The sequence below is a fragment of the Hemitrygon akajei genome, chromosome 14 (assembly GCF_048418815.1).
Source record: "Hemitrygon akajei chromosome 14, sHemAka1.3, whole genome shotgun sequence".
In the NCBI taxonomy this organism is placed as follows: Eukaryota; Metazoa; Chordata; class Chondrichthyes; order Myliobatiformes; family Dasyatidae; genus Hemitrygon; species Hemitrygon akajei.
The window spans coordinates 52,260,581-52,280,513 of NC_133137.1; the positions used below are offsets into that span (position 1 = coordinate 52,260,581).

The 19,933-nt window shown below is 43.1% G+C and overlaps 1 protein-coding gene across 3 annotated transcripts in view; it reads right to left on the minus strand.

Annotated features, from left to right (window-relative positions):
- LOC140738585 (inositol 1,4,5-triphosphate receptor associated 2-like) overlaps positions 1–19,933 on the minus strand; it is a 160,333-nt gene that overhangs the window by 110,676 nt on the left and 29,724 nt on the right. For all 3 annotated transcript variants that reach the window (XM_073066063.1, XM_073066062.1, XM_073066061.1), the window contains exons 7-8: positions 1,149–1,300; positions 14–119 (exon numbers count right to left, since the gene is read on the minus strand). In XM_073066063.1, coding sequence (XP_072922164.1) covers positions 14–119; positions 1,149–1,300 — 258 coding nt within the window. The remainder of the gene's footprint in view (positions 1–13; positions 120–1,148; positions 1,301–19,933) is intronic.

Sequence of the window (19,933 nt, forward strand, 5' to 3'; positions counted from 1 at the left end):
CTCCAAGACTTGCCTCTTTGTGCAGAGCTTCTAGCTGTTGGCCGAGCCGCTGAAGCTGAAGACTCGTCTCTGTCGCTGTTCTCTCCGTTGCCTCCTTCTGTGCTTCGAGCTGGCGTCGCCTGTCGGAGCAGTAATGAAAAGGCACAGGTTCACTGGGCGGTGGACATCAGGTACCAATGCAGCCGCCAGAGTGCAAACCGAACGCTGGATTTTACGCGTGCACCAGAGAACGGGCACACCAAATCATATCGATAGCAGAGCACATTTGACAGGAAGGCATATTGTTTAAACAGCAGTCCCAACAACAGCAAATGCACAGCTGCCTATTGCGAACTACACTGTGGCGGGAACAGCCTAGCTTGGATCATATAAATGCTGGAAATGCTCAGCGTCGGGGGGGTGGGGGGGGGGGGGGAGAGAAGAGAGGAGGGGTGGGTGGGTGGGTGGGTGGGGGGGAGGGGCATAGATAGACCAAATGCCAGCTTTTCCACCGAGGATGAGACTAGAACTTGATGCCGGGCTAGACTAGACCTAGAAGTCGTAGGTTAAGGATGAAAGGTGAAATATTTAGAGAGAACTTGAGGCATAGTCAATAAATCCATAATAGAACAACCACCATAATAGAATCAAAGGAGGACTGCAGCAACTTGGGTGCCAAACCAGTGTGCAAAAGATGGACTGTTCAAATACAAAAAGAAATCACAAATAAGCAATAAATTGAGAACATGAGATGAAGAGTCTTTGAAAGTTAGTCCATAGGTTGTGGGAACATATCAATGAGGAAGTGAAGTTATCTCCTTTGGTTCAAGAGCCTAATGGTTGAGGGCTAGTAACTGTTCTTGAACCTGGTGGTGCGTGTTCTGAGGTTCCTGATGGCAGCACCAAGAAGGGAGAATACCCTAGAAGTGGGGGTCCCGGATGATGGATGCTGGTTTCCTACAACATTATTTTGTGTAGATGTGCTTAATGGTGGGCCATATCCGCTACTTTTTGTAGGATTTTCCGTTCAAGGGGCATTGGTGTTTCCATACCAGGCAATCAAAATACTCTTCACTACACATCTGACATTCTGACTGTACTTAAGTACTCAATACCAGAATACATTCCCAGCAAAATGCTTGTCAAATTCCAGTAAAGGGTTCCCCAACCTGGCAACTTCTTTCCTCTTGAAGTGTAGCTGCTCTGTTTTGCTTTGGCGAAGGGCACTTGCCAATCGGACGTATTCCTGGTCTGAGGCAGACTTCTGCTCCTCCAAGGCATGGATGTTCTGCAGCCACTGCTGTCTTTTCTCCTGTAGGTGCTGAAAAGGAAGTCTAGTTATTGAGGGAGCACATGAGCCAAAGGCCACCTCATCCAGTTCAACACCTGTATGGTCTCATTTATTGGATAGACGCAAAATGATTTACCACAGGAACAATACACAAAATGCTGGAGAGACTCGGCAGGTCATTTTGGGCCAAGGTCCTTCATCAGGGCTGGGAAAAGGAGGCAGAAGGAAGCAAAAGGTGCAAGGAGGAGGAGGAGCACAAACAGGCATGTGATAGGTGGAACAAGCTGAAGGGGAAAGCTGGGAAAGCTGAAGGTTCCCACATTCCTTGGAAGAGAGCCCAATGATTCACAAATCTGAAGCCCTCCCTCCTGCACCATCTCCTTAGCCATATATTAAACTGAATGATCTTCCTGTTTCTGACCTCACTAGCATGGGGCACAGGTAGCAATCCTGAGATCACAACTCCAGATGTCCTGTTCTTTACCTCCTCAGGAGACGGCGGAGATTCAGCATGTCATCAAAAACCTTGACAAACTTCTACAGACGTGTGGTGGAAAGTGTGCTGACTGGCTGCATTACAGTCTGGTATGGGAACACCAATGCCTTTGGGAGGAAAATCCTACAAAAGGTAATGGATTCGTTCAAGTACTCCACTATTGAGCATATCTACATGAAACTTTGCCGTAGAAAAGCAGCACCCATCAAAGATCCTCACCACCCAGGCCATGTTCTTTTCTCGCTGCTGCCATCAGGTAGAAGGTACTGGTGCCTCAGGACTCGCACCACCAGGTTCAAGAACAGTTACTACCTCTCAACATCAGGCTCTTGATATATCAATTACACTCATTTAAAGATTCTTATCTTGTTATTTCATGCTCATCATTTATTTATTATCTGTTTTCACTGCTTACAGTTCCTGATTTAACAGGAACAAAGATTTAAAGATTTTAAAATGTTCTAAAGATTTTATCAAAGCCATGTATGTACTCTGATAATAAAGTTTATTTTGAACTCTGAACTTTAATTTAGCACCTAACTCCCTGAACTCACTTTGCAGGACCTCGTCACCCCTCCTACCCATGTCATTGATACTGATGTGGACCACGACTTCTGGCTGCTGACCCTCCCACTTAAGAATACTGTGGACTCTATCTGAGATGTCCCTGATCCTGGACCTGGGAGGCATCATACTATCTGGGAATCTTGTTGTCATCCACAGAAACTCCTTTCTGTTCTCCTAATTAATGAATTCCCTATCACATCTCATCTCTTCCCCACCCTCAATTCCCTTCTGAGGCACAGAGCCAGAGACCTGAGTGCTGTGCCTTTCCTCTGATAAGTCATCCCTCCCTAACAGTGCCTGAAACAGTATATCTGTTGTTGAGAGGAACCCTGCTCTGGCTGCCTATCACCGTTCTCCCTCCTGACAGTCACCCAGTTACTTGCGTCCTGCACCTTGGGTGTAACCACCTCCCCGCATGTCTGGTCTATGAACCCCTCAGCCTCCCAAATGATCCAGAATTCATCCTGTCCCAGCTCCAACTCCTTAACGTGGTCTGTCAAAAACTCCAGCTGGTTTCACTTCTTGCAAGAGGTCTCCCTGCCTTCCCACATCCCACAAGAGCAGCATTCCACCATCCTGCCTGGCACCCCCACTGCTCTGCGCAAATATGAAAGAATAAATAACAGAAAACATCTTCCTACAATCTATGCCTCTCCTCGCCGAAGCCTTAATGAGCCAAAGCCTCAACTCCCCACTAACACTGGTCCAATCACACAATGGCCTCTCTACTTAAGCATATCCTCCTTTAATTGGATCTTGCCAAGTGCCTAATTATGCATGAACCAGTGTTTCCTTGGGAACTGTGGTGTGCAAAATGTGCCAAGTGTTGCTGCTTGCTTGTTTTAAACTCTCTCTCCCTCTGTCTCCTCTGAAGCTGTGGCATGTAAAATAGAGGAAATAAAAACTAAAACAACTAAAATGTTGAAGGTGGAAGTGCAATTAGACAAGACAGTAGAGGGTAGGAACAGATCCATTGGCTCAGTGCCTGTACAAACTTTGCTGCCCACACATGGTCTATTTTCCCTACCTCTTCATATGTCTGTCTATATTTCACCTAGATGATGCCATCAGGCCTGCTTGCAACCTTTGACCTGGTGGTAGGTTTCAGGGTCCTAACGCTGAATTTAAAAAAATGCCATGCAACCTCAATTAAACTAACTCCTCCTGCACTTTAAACCTGTGCCCTCTAGTGTTTGGCATTTCCATCTTTTGGATAAAAAAAGTTTGACAGAAGTTGGGAATTGAGAGGCATAGATTATTAGGTTTTCGTACAGCCTATGAAGCTCTAGAGAAATTATTAAAGCTTGCGCAACCTTGCTTTACAGTTAATCCTCTCTAATTGAGGAAACATCCTCTTGAACATTTGCTGCACCCTCTCCTGAGCTCCAACACCCTTCCTGTAATGCTGTGACTGGAACTGCACTCGACACTCCAAATGTGACCTGACAAGTGGAATGTGCCAACACCCAACCGGCAGCACGGCAGCATGTCACTACAGCACCAGTAACCCAGGTTCAATTCCACGGAGTTTGTATGTTCTCTCCATGACTACGTGGATTTCCTCCCACATTCTGGTCTGGTCACTTCACGACAGGAAGGATGTGGATACTATAGAGAGTGTGTAGAGATTTACAAGGTCATTGCCTGGATTCCAGAGCATGCCTTATGAGAATAGATTGAGTGAACTTGGCCTTTTCTCCTTGGAGCGACGGAGGATGAGAGGCATTGATCGTGTGGATAGCCAGAGGCTTTTTCCCAGGGCTGAAATGGCTAACATGAGGGGGCATGGTTTTAAGGTGCTTGGAAGTAGGTACAGAAAGGGTGTCAGGGATAGGTTTCTCCACACAGAGTGTGGTGGGTGTGTGGAATGCACTGCTAGTGACATTAGTAGAGGTGGATACAATTGGGTCTTTTAAGAGACTCTTAGATAGCTATATGGAGCTTAGAAAGATAGAAAGCTATGCAGTAGGGTAATTCTAGGCAATTTATAGAGCAGGTTATGTGGTTGGCACAACATTGTGGGCCAAAGGGCCTGTAATGCACTGTAGATTTCTATGTTCTATTCCAAAGACATATGGGTTAGTAAGTTAATTGGTTGCATGGGTGTAATTGGGTGACATGGACTACATGGATTGGAAGGAGCTGTTACCATTCAGTATCTCTAAATCTTAATGAAGGCCAGTATAACCACCCTTACCACCTCATCTACTTCTGTTGCCACTTTCAGGGACTTACACTCCAATCTTCCACTGTTCAGCAGTCATTTTGTTTATCTTTTGTTCTTAGTTACCAAAAGAGATCCAAGTGAAATTCAAGAGAATCAGTAAAGACGAGGTGAACATGAAAAATAAATAGAAAAATATTCTAAAAATAGTTTAGGTATGCAGCTGTACACAAGACCAAGTAGTTCCTGATAGTCTGCCTCTAAATTATTCGGATGATGCACAGAAATGCAGCCAACCCCACCCATGTCACTTCAGGCAAGGCTCGAGCATTAAAAGAGTCATAGGGGAAATGTCAGCCTTCCTCCTTTGCCAGCCAGAAATATTTAGAGTTTTTTTTGCAGACACATTCAGGAACTTCCCTTTGCAAGCCACTAGCCTGATCCATTAACACGCAGTTGCAGAGGGGAATACAAGAGTCAGACTGTGTGGACCTGAGCTAGCAACTGCAGAGGGGCTGCATTCCATGGACTTTCCTGGAGGCGTCTCCCAATGTAGACCCACTGCATGTGATCTCTAAGCCCACAGTGAGGGATTTCTGAGAATGGTTGGACCCCAGTGTTTTGTGGATGACAGTAGCCATACTTTAATTTGAAACTGAACAGTTGTCTAAAGACATGCACTTTGCAATTGAATGAAAATTAATACGTGAAACCCCTTTTTACTGGGCTTCTCTGGAAGTGTGTCTTACTAGCCCTTTGCTAACAGCCACTGGAATCCGCAGCGAGAAACCCACCTTTCTCAGGCTTCATTCGACTTTGGTCCCACCAGATCTGTGAGATTGGGATGTCTCGCCCACCCAAACCCTGGTTTGTGTGATTAACTGCCCCTGGCAATCACTGTCGGCAAGAAATAACAGACCGTACACTGCATACAGCTATAAAGCATACTTACAAATGTTAACTTCAGAACCAGTTATTAAAGGAAAGATAGATTAAAAAAAGGCCCATTACACTTTGACAGTCACATGTGCACGGTGGAGTTCGAGTGTTCCAGAAGCTGTTGTTTTCGATGTACACTGCACCTTCCGAATGTCACTCAAAATCCATCTCACACAAATGGGTTCTTCCACGGCAGTATTGGTCCTTTCTCCTTGAAGCCATTCATCTGCACAAAGTGCCTTGTGTAACAGAGACAGTATCCTCAGCCACCTTCCCTCCTCCTCCTCTCAACTCTTGCCAACCAAGACCACCCCAAACCAGTGTTCTCTGGAATCTTTTCTCCATTCCACATTCCTAAATTGAACAACAAAGTCTCTCATCTCAGCTCAAACCCAAACAGGCTGAAAGCAGAACACACGGCTCCTACAGATGTGCTAAAATGAAACACCTACAGCATAGCAAAGAAAATCTTAACCAGGGTGTTGCACTCTCCCCCCACCCCCACCAAAAGTAATCATGTTCTCATGACTTTGAAACTTATCACACCATCATTAATAACACAGTTGTCATAGGAATTTCACAATGTCAGGGCCTCCAATCCACTTGTGAATGGGAGTGACACATCTCACTAGGGGGATAGACAACACTCTGTTCCCCTGGTGCATCAGAGGCCAGCCTATTTGGGGGTGTCCTGACTCTGAGACCTCCCTATCCCTTCTTCAGCTTCAACCACCCCGGTCCACTGGAGGGTGCCTCCCCACCCATCACTCGAGTCTACCAGAGACTCAAGCGCCCTGCTCCATGACTGAATTTAACTTCCATCTATTTAAGCCAGTGCTACCAAAGCTCCTCAACCTCTACTGGTGCTAACTGGTGAAACCTCTCTCTGAAAGGGGTGTCCTTGGTCGCTGTAATAGTGTGGCAAGTATTCCTGGAGTAACCAACATTTGACTTGTCAGTAGGTGCATCTTCATGACCCAACATCTTCTCAGTTAATCTTCTTTTCCATTCCTCAGATTTTCTGGCAAATTCTGGATTCCAGTCACTCTAGCTACTCCTCTGGGATGTAATGCGACAGGTTTAGACTGGGTGCACCCCAGTATCCTGCTTAGGAGAAACGTGCACCTTCTCAAAAGCAGCTCTGAGCATGGGTGAATGCACAAGGCTTTCAAAAAGTTTTCTCCTTTTCCCTCCTTGCATGCTCCCAGGAGCCTTCACAACATCAGTATTTGTTCCCACAAGAATGGAAGATCCACCCTGTTTAACTGGATCCAGGCAGTCCAACACAGGTGTGTCAGTAGTCTCAGTTACCCCAACATCTGCTTCCAAAAACTCCAGCTTCAAAGACAAGTAACCATCGTAGGGGCACTTATCAGTACTAAGCCCCTGAATCTCAAGGGCACCGAGTGGAGTCAATGGTAAATGCGTCAAACACCGGTTGTAAAAGAATCTATAAAGCAAAGTAACTTGAGAACCTGTGTCAAACATGGCTCTAGCATAAACACTTTCAATCAGTATGGATACAGAGCTTGGTCCCATTAAACTTTCAGAAATAGTGCTTGGTACATTAGTATTTCCCTTAAATACATCAGCCCATTCCTTTATTGGGTCTCTCCATAGTTTTATCTCCTTTCTTCTCTGTTTGATTAACCACTGATTTACTTTCTGAAGATTTTCCTGTCCTTCATACTCCAGCTTGAAATGTCCATCTTCTCCACAGTTGTAACAGAAAATACTGGTGACTTCCCTGGTTGAGGGACCCTGCTCAATATCAGCCCTCACTTTGATATGACCCACCAGTGGGTCCAGCTTCCTATTGGCCTTGTTAGGCTTGGTGGCAGCACCAACCAATATCATCCAAAAAACCTCAGCCGTCAGATTTTTCCCGACATCCTGCAAAACCCCCACTTGTGTAGCATCAGGTGACTTTAGCAACAGAGGCTACCAGCAAGGATTTTGTCCTGCTCATGGAGGTCTCCCGATCCTCCATTATGCTTTCCTCCTCTCTAAGCACCAAGTAACTCAGCAAAAGATGGAAGAGGGCACACCTTATGGGTTATTCAAATATGTAGAGCAACTCACATCATGTGACAATGAACCCTTCATAAACACAAAATACCCTGCAGATGCTGGGGTCAAAGCAACATGCACAACATGCTGGAGGAACTCAGCAGGTCGGGCAGCATCTGTCGTTTCCATGGATGCTGCTCCACCCGCTGGGTTCCTCCAGCATGTTGTGTGTGTTGACCCTTTATAACTTGCTCCATCCTCAAACAATTTCTCTCAGAATGTTGAATGCCCCCTTTGTGGCACAGCTTCTCCAAACTGAAAATGTAGGCAGACCACTTCTCTCCTTCCTCCTGGAATGTGTGAATAAACTTCATTCTAAGATCAGCTGCACGTTCAGTGGAGCCAAAAGCATCTTCCAGAGCTCACAGATAATCAGCTGACAGGGCTAATGGATTTTCTACTTTGAGAGACCTTTATCAGCCACCAGACCACTTAAGCTCTCCACCAGTCTCTGTTTTTTCATGTTATCTGAGCACTGCCATTCATCCAGTAACTGAGATGTCTGCTCAGCTCAAGCCTCATATTCTTCTTCCCCATCGGGTGTGGGTTTGACTCCAGAGAACACCCTCAGCTTACCATAACTTTAGCTCTCCACAGATCTACTTCTGCATTTATCAACCAGTGATGTAATAGTGAAAACCAGCTCAGAGTTTAAGTCAACTGCTGAGGGACTCATTGGACATCACTTCAGACAACATTTTCTCCTCACCCTGCAGAAATGAGAGCAACTTTGCTTTCCTCCCTCAGCTACGGGAAACTCAACTTCCTAATCAACACCCTTGCCTATACTCCCGTCTTCTCTAAAACTATGAATGGCCCCATAGCCCTGTCTCCCCGAGTTCCCCAATGGTACCAGACAGATCCACTCCCATTATATCAGCACTAGTCTGAACTAACATCTTTCCTCTCTGTTCGGTCAAATCGCCATTCCATGATGGTAGCTTTCCCTAATGCTGTAACAGTACCCAAAACCCTGATCATCTGGGCTGCAGATAGCCACCCTGCTCAGAACACAGGCATTAGTTATGGGCAACGTCTTTGAATCACACCAACGCTTAACCACTGCAGCGTCCATAACCACATATCTTAATCACTTTCCTGGACAATAGTTTATCACAGGCTTAAACACAAACCTACTTAATCAATTCTTAAGGCAATCTCACAGGGTTTAACAAATTTAATCTGGGATGATGCCCCCGTAATGAAACCTCTTTTTACTGGGTGTCTCTGGGAATGCTGCTTGTTAGCCTCCCGACAACAGTCACTGGACTCCGCGATGAAAAACCCACCTTCCTCGGACTTCATACGTTTAGGGTGTATACGACTTTGGTTTGTCAAATCTGAGAGGCTGGGATGTGTCGCCCACCCAAACCCCAGTTTGTGTGAATGTTGTGTGATTTACTGCCCCCAGCAATTGCCTGTCAGCAAGAAATAACAGATCATACACTGCATACAACTATAAAGTAGTATACTTAAGAATGTTTACTTCAGCAACCAGTTATTAACAGAAAGAAAAACACCCAAAAAGGCCCACTATACTTAAAGTGAAATGTGCACGGTGGAGCTCAAATCTTCCAGAAGTCATTTTCCATATACACACCGCACATTCTGAATGTTACTTGGAATCCATCTCGAACAGCCTCGTGAACCTCCTCTGGACTCTCTCGAACGACAATGTCCTTTCTGAGATAAGGGGCCCAAAACTGTCGACAATCCTCCAAGTGCGGCCTGATTAGTGTCTTACAAAGCTTTAGCATTATCTCCTTGTTTTTATTCCCCTTGAGATAAATGCCAACGTTGCATTTGCCACCTTTACCACAGACTCAGCTTGTGAATTAACCTTGTGGGAGTCTTACACAAGGACTCCTAAGTCCCTTTGCACCCATTGACACAGAGATCTCTGGGTCTTTTTTTACAAGCATATGTAATGCCCTGGTTAAGATTTTTACTGTTATGCTGTAGGTATTTCACTTTAGCAGTTCTGTAAGAGCAGTCTGTTCTGCTTTCAGCCTGTTTGGGTTTGAGCTTTGTTGTCCAACTGAGGAATGTGGTGTCAGCCAATCAGGGTGGTGGAATGGGGAGAAGGTTCTGGAGAACACTAGTGTGGGGAGAAGGTTCTGGAGAACACTAGTGTGGGGAGGGCTTGGTTGGCAGGAGCTGGGGGCAGACAGGAGGGAAGGTGGCTGAGGATGCTGTCCCTGTTGCACAAGGTGCTTTGTGTTTCCAGTTTTAGTTTCCAGAACTAGAGGGCACAGCCTCAAAATTGAGGCAACCTTTTGGAACAGAGGTAAGGAGGAATTGTATTTAGCTGAAGAGTGTTCAATCTGTGGAATGCTCTTCCGCAGACTGTGGTGGAACCCTAGTCCGTGGGTATATTTAAAGCAGAAGCTGATAGATTCCTAATTGGTTGGGGCATCAAGGGATATGGTGAGAGGGCAGGTGTACAGAGTTGGATGGGATCTTGGATCAGTCATGATGAAATGGCACAGCAGACTCGAGTGGCTGAATGGTCTAATTTGATTCCTATGTATTATGATCTTATAGTCTAACAAACTCCCTTGCTGCCTGGACTCAAAGACAAAGTGGGTGAAAGAAACACCACTTTTACTCAGAGGTTCTGAGGAATTCTGGGATTGATGGTAAGCATCACCACAGATAAGGACCGCTCAAATGTGCATTAAAGCAAACTGCAATTGTATTATCATTGCCCTTGGTTTGGAATGAAGTGAGAGCCTTTGAACTGTGCTTGTATCACTACAGACAATGCATTCTGTTCCCATCTCTCAAGTGAAAGCACCAACTTCCTTAATCAAATCCCCAGTGAATGAAAAAGCATGAAAGTGCAGAAGGGATGGGTTAAAACAGCTTCACAGGAAGGCTATTTTGGTAGCTGACCATAAGAAGAAAACTAACAGTTGAGAACACATGCAAGGGAGGCCAGGAAATAAAAGGTGGGCAAGACGCAATAGAAGTCAATAGCTTTCACTACCTTCTTCCTTGCAAGGCTGACGGTTAAACAATCCCATTCCATCGGATGGAAATAAGGATATTAAAGGAAATTTTTAAAAATGGTGTATTATACTAAAGGGAAAGGAAACAGGAAGAAAGCTTCTGGTTAAAAACATTGAGGGAAACTCACATGTCAAGAATTTCTTGTTTTGGAATGCATTGAATGGACATTATTGATAAAAATGAGAAATGTGAAGTTGCACTTAACATTTATTTATTTAGTCAAGAGGTACGGCATCATTGATTGGTCCTATTCATCGGATTAGCCATCCCCAACAGGACACAGGCTTTGAGCGAGGTAGCTAATAAACTCATTTCTCCCCTCCCCATATTCCCACTGCCCTTTCCACATGCCTGATGCAGTATGACTTAGGCAAGTATTATTGCTCTTTCCTAGTCTTCTGTGAACCTTTAGCAAGATGAGAACTGCAGCAGTAAAGTGTGAACTTTGGAGTGAATGAGAAGCTAGGAGCATAGAATTCCAACAACAATGGTTGAATAAGGAAGAGAGGAAAAGGGGCTGGTTATGGGCAAAGGTGACAAACAGAATATCATTTGTACAAGTTTTCCAATTGTACGGATTCATTTATTCTTAAGGATCAATACCTAAAAATATCAGAATGCTGGAAAAGTCCTCAGCAGGGCAAACAGCTGCTATACAGAGCGAAACGGAGCTAAGGGACATTTTGACAATTTTGGATCAATACACGAATGAGAGGGTATGGAGGGCCATGCTCAGGTACAGGTAGATGGGACTAGGTAAAGACCAACTAGGGCAGTGTGGACTAGGTGGGCCAAAGGGCCCATTTCTGTGCTGCAGTCCTCTATGATCAAGTGGTTTGCACGGTAGGGCATCTGGTAGAACCATTGCCTTATGGTTCCAGAGATCAGAGCTCAATCCTGTTGTCTGTGTGAAGTTTATATGCTTCCCTCCCTCTTCCCTTTGTGACAGAAGTTCCTCCAGGGAGTTCCGATTTCCTCCTACATCCCAAAGATGAACTTATTTAGCAGGCCAAATGGCCACTACAAGTTGCACCAGATATGTACACAAATGGTAGAATTTTCAAGAAGCTCATGGGCAGAGAGATTAAAAACTGGATAGTGTGCATAGGTGGACGTTGTGGAGTATAGACTTGGTCTGTTTCCTCAGGATTTCTAAGTGTAGGCTGATGCTCTCACTTGTGAGGTCAAAAGCCCCAACTGTGGTCAAATTATTTCTGATGATGGACTCGTTATGTTTATGCAAAATGCTAGTCAGCCACAATGCAGGTGCCATCACATCTGCAACAGGATCAGAAGCTGTGGTTCAACTTCCACTCAACCTGAACAGAAAAGTCTCAGCCAGCAGTCATTCAGACAAAGTGTAAAACCAAAGTCTCACTGGGCTTGAGATGGAAATGAAGGCTCCCAGATCACTGGAGAACTAGCAACACTCTCCCTTGTCCTGACAAAGGGTCTGGAACTGAAACGTTGACTGCTTCTTTCAATGGATGCTGCCCAACCTGCTGAGTTCATCCAGCTTTTGTGTACGTCTTGATTTGACCACAGCATCTGCAGTGTACTTTGTGTTAACACTCTCCCTTGTCCTGATCAGCACCTACTTTACAATGATTATCTGGTCATTACCTCCTGGTTACTTGTGACGTCTATCCATGGCATGTGGGTTATGTTTCACTGCATTACAACAATCGGCATGCTCAAGGATTTTACACCCAAGGATTGTGAAAGCCATGGTGTGAATGGAGGCCTTCTCATTGCGTCAGTTGGCTTGTGCGCAAAGCAACTTTGACACCATTGGTAAATGAGGGTGGCTTAAGTGAGAAAGAGAAATACAAATTCATCCAGTGAGCAGCAGTTCTGTGGGTAAAAAAAAAGCCCCAGAGAGTTCAGAGGAGAATGGCCAAACTGGTTCAAGCTGATAGGAAGGCGACAGTGGCTCAAATAACCATGCATCACATAAGTGCTGTGCAGAAGAGCATCCCTAAATGTATGACATGTTGAACCTTGAAATGAATGGGCTACAGCAGCAGTAGACCATGAAAGCTTAGACCATGTCCAAGGAAGCTTCGAGCTGTATACAGACACGAAGGAGCATAAATAGAGTGAATATACAATCATTTTCCCCAGGGAAAGGGAACCAAAAATGAGAGGGTATAGGCTTATAGTGAGAGAGGGTTTTTAAAGGGTCAGGAGAGGCAACTTCTTCATGCAGAGGGTGGCACATACTTGGAATGACCTACCAGAGAATGTGCTTAAAGAAGAGGCAGAATTATTATCACTATCTTATGACCTGAAATTTGCTTTTTGCAGCAGGACAAAATCAAAAGATATAAGTTACAGAAATGAATAAAAACAGTAATGCAAAAGGAATAATGAGGTAGCTTTCACAGGCCAATCTCAAATCTGATGGAGGAGGAAAAACGCTGCTCCCAAATTCATTACAATAACATTGAAAAAGCACTTTGAAAAATGCATGGACAGAAAAGGTTCAGAGGGATATGGGGAAAACATGGGCAAATGGGACTAAATTAGGAGAACACCTTGGTCGATGTGGAGAAAGTCAAATTAAATTTGTTATCAAAGTACATATACACTCAATGACCACTTTAGGTACCTCCTGAACCTAAAAGTTTCCTCTGAGTGCATGATAATGGTGCTGTCACCCATTGACGTGTTATTCATTCAGAGGTGCTCTTCTATACACTGCCATTGTAACACAGGGTTCTGCGAGTTACTGTCACCTTTCTATCAGCTTGAACTAGTCTGGACATTTTCCTCTCCTTACCCACACAAGTGCTTTTCACTGGGTGTTAGTTTCCAGTACTGTTCTCTGTAAACTCTAGAGCAGAGGTTCCCAACCTGGGGTCCATGGACTCCTTGGTTAATGGGAGGGTCCATGGCATAAAAAGGGTTGGGAAACCCTATCTAGTGACGGTTGTGCATGAAATTCCTAGGAAATAAGCAGCTTCTGAGATACTCAAACCACCCCATCTGGCATCAACAATCATTCCACGGTCAAAGTCACTTAGATCACATCTTCTTCCTAATTCTGATATTTGGGCTGAACAACTGAACCTCTTGACTATGTCTGCATGCTTTTATGTATTGAGTTGGCTGATTAGCTATTTGTTTTAACGAGGTGTACAGGGATGCCTAATAAAGATGCCCACTGAGTGTACATTACCATATACCACCTCAAGGTTCATTTTCTTTCAGGCATTTACAGGAAAGTAAAGGGATACAATAGAATTTATGAAAAGTATGCATAAACTTCCAATTTAAGATAAGTGCTGGTGAAGCACAGTGATGACTTGCTGGCAGCAAACACCGCTATTAACAATTTTATTACTCACTTTTTCCTCAAAAACCAATTGCTGCAATCAGTAGCCTGAAATTTCCATTTTGGAGTTGAGCTTTTGAACTGCCTGCACAACCTAGCATTTTTGTGAATTGAAGTCTTGAAGTGTGGTGTGTGCGGGTCAAATTAAGGTGGCGGGGCCCAGGCCCAAGAGCTAGAAACAAGCCAATGTTTGACTGATTTAAGTGCTGTACCAGACTGAAAAAGTCAGCATGTAGGCTAGGGACGGCTTCTCATGAGGATTACTCGTTTCTGCACTGAACTGTGGCTGTGGCCTGCAAATAACAGGCTCCTGGATCAGCCGTGAATGGCTTCATGGCTATGGACTCACTTTTGCGAGCGTCAGTTCAGAATGTTATTAGCTTACTTTTATTGCTTGCACATGTTTTTCCTGCACATCGGGTGTTCTCTCCAGTGGGTTCTACTGAGTTTCTTTGTTCTGTGGCTGCCAGTAAGGACAGTAAACGTAATTTGAACTTAAAGAAAGGCTGACTAACAGCAAATGTGAAAAAGGCAGCAAATTGTGGAAATAAAAAATAAATACTGAAAACGTGAGTTGTAGACTTGAGTGGCAGAGTTGTTGAAAGTGAGTCTGCAGGTTGAGAGATCAGGTCAGAGTTGGGGCAAGTGCAGTTATCCAGGGTGGTTCAGGATGGCTGAAGGGTAATAACTGTTCCTGAACCTGATGATGTGGTACCCAAGTCTGCTATACCTCCTACCTGATGTGAGAAATGGACTAATTAGGTCAAAGAGCCAGTTTTCATGTTTTGCTGCGACTCTGGAACATAATCCTTAGTCATACAGCTTGGAAACTGGTCCTCAGCTCCACTGGGTCTATGCTGACCATTAAACCCCACAATGATACACTTTTTATACTCCTCTTAGTCCCATCTTTTCCACAGATCCTACCACTCCCCCAGCTCACAGCAGCTAATTAATGTTCCAACTCACACGTTTAAGACACAGGGGGAAACTGGAGCACTAAGCTGAAATCCATACCGTCACAGGGAGACTGGGCAAACTACACACACAGCAGCAGAGGTCAAAGTTGAACCTAGGTCAGCAGAGCCATGCCACTCCTCCTCCACCTGGTCAAACGCTGGACCTGTTTTCAGTGGAACTGAACTCCTTTGCCTACCACTTCTCAAGGTGGATTCATATCCCAGTACCCTATTTGTTATCAGGGCATCAGAGCATACTCACCTGACAGCATATTGAAATCAGGAACTTGGCTAACAAAAGGATGAGTATAGTTCACTAAAATCTACATTCAACTACATGGAATTTAAAAAAAAACAACTATCAAATGTACCTAAAGCAGAATATTGAACAAAATTAAAATGAAAGGAACAATGCAGTGGGGAAGGTGACAAAGAGAACTTGCGGTAATGTGAGGCAGAAATACATGTGGTGTTTCATCAAGTGATTTGTGTTGGAACACAGGAACTGAGCTAAATTGTGCTTATCAGAAAGTTAACCCAGAAACTGAAACCCAAAAATATCTGACTGCTCATTAAATTACAAGTCAAGAGATTACAAACTCTGAATCTTACAGAATAAATGGGCCATTTGGCCCATCATGTTTGTACTGGACATAAGACCAGTCCCACTCTTTCCTTGTCCCATGCCATCACATTGATATCCTGTTCTTTTAAGGGAAAGTTCTAAGTGTACACTTAGATTACATGATCCATTTAAAGTCATTGGAGAATGGACATGAGACAGGAGATCTAGAGGATTTAACTGGCACAACTAGTCACACCACACTTGCACATGGCTCCTTATACTGTGCTATAGCACAGTTTGATACCAGATGGCATTATGACAGATTCTGCTGAAAACCAGGACAAGTTTTAACATGCTTTCAAAGTAATTAAAGAAAATCAAATCTACCAGGCAAGGAACAACAAAGCCATTTCAAGCTATTTCTGGTTTTAAAAAAAAATCACAACACAGATAAATGTCTTAATAGTTAAGAGCCAGGAAAAGATATAGTAACAATGCAAACTTATTGTGAATTATGCAGGGTTCAATTTGCACCAATCACAAAAGGTAATTAGACAATTCTATAGACTTGTTTGATTCAGTTTTTACTTAAATAACCAATCCCTTGAGAATCAAGAACAAATTCATGGTCCAGGCAACAATTTCTACTGGATTCAGAGAGATATGTAACCTTTGAGGGGCTACTGGGGCTAGAGGAGGAAGATATTTGACTAAAGGCAGCATATGGCATGCTTGCCTTCATTGGTCACAGCACTGGGTCAAGAGTAAGAAAGTCATGTTACAGATATAAAACTCATGTTAGGTCATGCACTTGTAATATTTCAGTAATATTTGAGTAATACTGCAAATATGTTCTTGATTAAGCATCCTTTGTTTTATTAATTAGTGGTTATACATAAATGCACGTCATTGGCATATGTCATCACGCCACCATTTGGCATGTGCACCTCAATTATAGTAAAGAAAATGAACTCGCATTTTGGACTCTCCGCTTTTTACTTTGAAGTTTTATGCTTTTGAGTTACAAAACATAACAGTGAAAACAAGATATTTAAAATGAACCCAAGACTATGGAAGTGCAGCAAAACATTCAATTTTTAAAAAAGCGTGCAGATGTACTTCAGAAGGGAAGACACGATCAAGTTTAAAAAAGGCAGAAAGTGAAGAATTCACAGGTTCATAAACAGTGTGTGCCAGATGATAATATTCACAAAAAAAAGTAGAAATGGCTGGCTGCATTGGAAAGATAGATGTGTTCCATTACACAACAGATAACTGGATATTGTATATGGAGCAAATTGAGCAGTATTTTAAAGTAAATGGAATAGCTAACAAGAAACAAGTACCAGTTTTGCTGAGTATGTTGCATTTAAAGCCATACAGTTTGCTTGGGAGTTTGATTACTCCAAGCAAACCAACAGAAATGAGCTTTGCTGATACTGTGAAAGTAATGCAGGAATATTTAGAACAGAGACCATTGTTGACTGCAGGATACATTAGGTTTTATAAGTGGAATCAAAAGGAAGGAGTCAATTTCAACATATGTGGCTGAATGGAAGAGATTGAGCGTCGTCGATTTTGTAACGTGCTTGACGATGCACTGAAAGATCATTTAATTTGTGGAGTCTTGCAAGAAAGGATTCAATATAGTCTCCTACCTGAAGCACAACTTACATTGAAAAGAACAGTTGAAATAACTCTAAATGGAAACAGCAAACAGACGCGATTGAGTTGTAGTCATGAATGAAAGTGAGCATGAACAAAATGTAATATCTAAACAGAAACCTGTCTGGCTGAACAAATCATGTTACTGCTGTGGCAGGGGCTCACAAGCACAGACAAATGCAGATCTAAAGGCGAAACTTGCAGAAATGCAACAAAATAGGACAACTACAAAGAACATATTGGGAGGACCAAAACAAATGGACTGCACAGGAAAGAAAAGAAAATGAAAAGTCAAGTTGCAGTTTCAAAAAGAGCACTAATCTGCATGTGTTAATGAAAAATCTGATAATGATGAGAGAGTCACATTGAGATATACGAGAAAACTAACAATAGACAAGCAATATGGCGAATACCAGACATGAATGGTAAATTAAATAAAATGGAATTGGACGCTTGCTTGTCTGTTTCAATCATTCCACAAAATGAGTTTGAATGCATTTGAAAAGATACTGAACTGAAGCCTGCAGATGCCCAGCTAAGAACTTATACTGGTGAAAAGGTAACTCCTGTGGGGATGACATATGTAACAGTGAAATAAAACAACCAACAAGCCACATTGGGCTTGCATTTGGTAAGAAAACAGGAGGACCAGCATTGCGGGGTCATGAGTGGCTGAGACAACTGTAAGTTGATTGGAGATCTATCTGTAATTTGCTTGCCAATTCCCTTGCAATAGAGTCAACTAGAAATAAGAAGTACTGAATGATGCCACAACTGTTTTCAGACTGTACACCATGAACCGTGTATACCATGCCAACCTCTGTGCCTCTGGTTGAAAAGCTTATTGGACCAAGGAAGGACACACAGCTCAGAGGAGGCAAGAAAGTGATGAAAGCGCTTGGCCAACTACAACAGTTTTTGTACACAACATACAGTATCTGAGAAAGCTTTCGAAGTGTTAATCAGGTGCTTACTTGCAAAATTTACCTTGGTTCTAATTGGAAGAGAGTTCAAAGAGCTCTGGGGAAAAATGCAAGCATTTGGCTTTTGTGAATATTAGAAACCAAAATCTACTGTGTGCATTAATGTTATTGCATGGGAGACAAAAAAGCTGCTTGTAAAAGTAGATGTAAAGACCAAAGCCCAGCTGGATGAATGGAAGGCCAAAAAGAAAAGACTCAATGGAGATATGAAAGCAGAGGATACATTAGATGATTTTGTGGATGAGGAAACCAGGAGTTTTCTCATAAAAGGAGCAAAAAGAAGATTAATAGGAGAATACTCCAGTGAACAAAATGCACCTTTAAGATCAAATGCACATCCTAGAAAGAAGAAAAGGAAAAGAAAGACCTCCAGATCTGTTAGAACCACAAGGTGCAGTCTCAGAGTCAACTCCTACAACCACCACAGAGGAGCCCTAGGACCTGAGATTGTCTCAGAGCCACAAGACTCACCTACCATGCCGAGTGACCTCACTCGTCAGGAAAGACATCATCATACAAGAGTAAGAAATCCTCCAGTGATTAAATCTTCAGAGGGAATGCATGTTGAATTGAGATGCATTCTACATTGAGTTGGAGACTATAGCTAAGCAGGAAGGAGTGCTGTGTATTTAATATTTCAGTAACATTGTAAATTTGTTGATTAGGCATTTTGTTTAATTAATTCATTATGGTTGCATGTAAAAGTATGACACTGGCATACGCCACTATGCCACCAGGTGACATGTGCAAGCCTTGCTTCAAATAAAAGCTGTTAGACTCATATTTCGGACACATTTCTTTTCGTGCAGCTAGTTGTATGCTTTGGAGTTACAAAACATAACAGGCCACACTAAGTATTTTGTGCAGTTCTGATTCCTCTATTACAGGAAAGGATGCAAGAGAAGTTTATCAGGATCCTGCCTTGATTTAGAGGGCATGATCTTCTGAGGTTGGACAAACTTAGGATAATTTCTCCAGAGTGACAGAGGGTGAGAGGGGAGACCAAATAGGAATGTATAAAATTATTAGAAGCATAGATAGAGCAGACAAACAATCTTCTCTCCCACTTCCCTCAGCAGAGAAGAAAGATCAAATACTTTTACAAATGCACTTAAGGTGAGACAGGGAAATTTAAGAGGAGTGCAGGGCAAGTTTTTGCGTCAAGCGGTGGTGGGCTTCCAGGGGTGATGGTGGAGGCAGATACGCTCGGCACAGACGTGATGGGCTTAAGGACCTATTCTTGTAATGCGCTATGTTCTGTATCTGTTCCCCATTTCATCAATTCAAATCTCAACTTGATTTTACAAACAGGCTACACCCCTTTACACTTTCACCTGAAATGAGGCAAGTTTTCGGGTTTGAAAACTGGGTTAGGCCCACGAAGTTCCAGGTACCTGATAATTTTGCAGGAAATATGTCATGCCAAGTTTCCACAAGAGGAAATTGTACAAATGAACCTCAATTATTATTTTTTTAAAAGTCTGATAGATTCTTAACCTACTAAACATAAGGAAATGAAAAATCCAAACCAATATGTATTTAAACTCAATTTGCTTAACATTACTCAATCTTCACATTAAGGGGGATCCCAGCCAAATCACCTTGCCCACATAACACCTACTCAGAGTTATTATTAGAGTTTTCAATACATCGTAGGTGGGGGAGGAAGTTCTTTGGGCTATATTTATACCCGCTTTTTAAATAAGATTTAACCACAGTACAAAACAAGGGCATTTCACATTGTAAAGCTTACCCAAACTACATTACAGCCCTTGAACACCAATGCCTTTGACTGGAAAATCCTGCAGAAAACAGTGGTTACAGCCCAGTCCATCACAGGTAACTGAGCACATGGACATGGAACATTGTTGCAGGAAAGCGGCATCCATCAGAAACTGGTTCACAT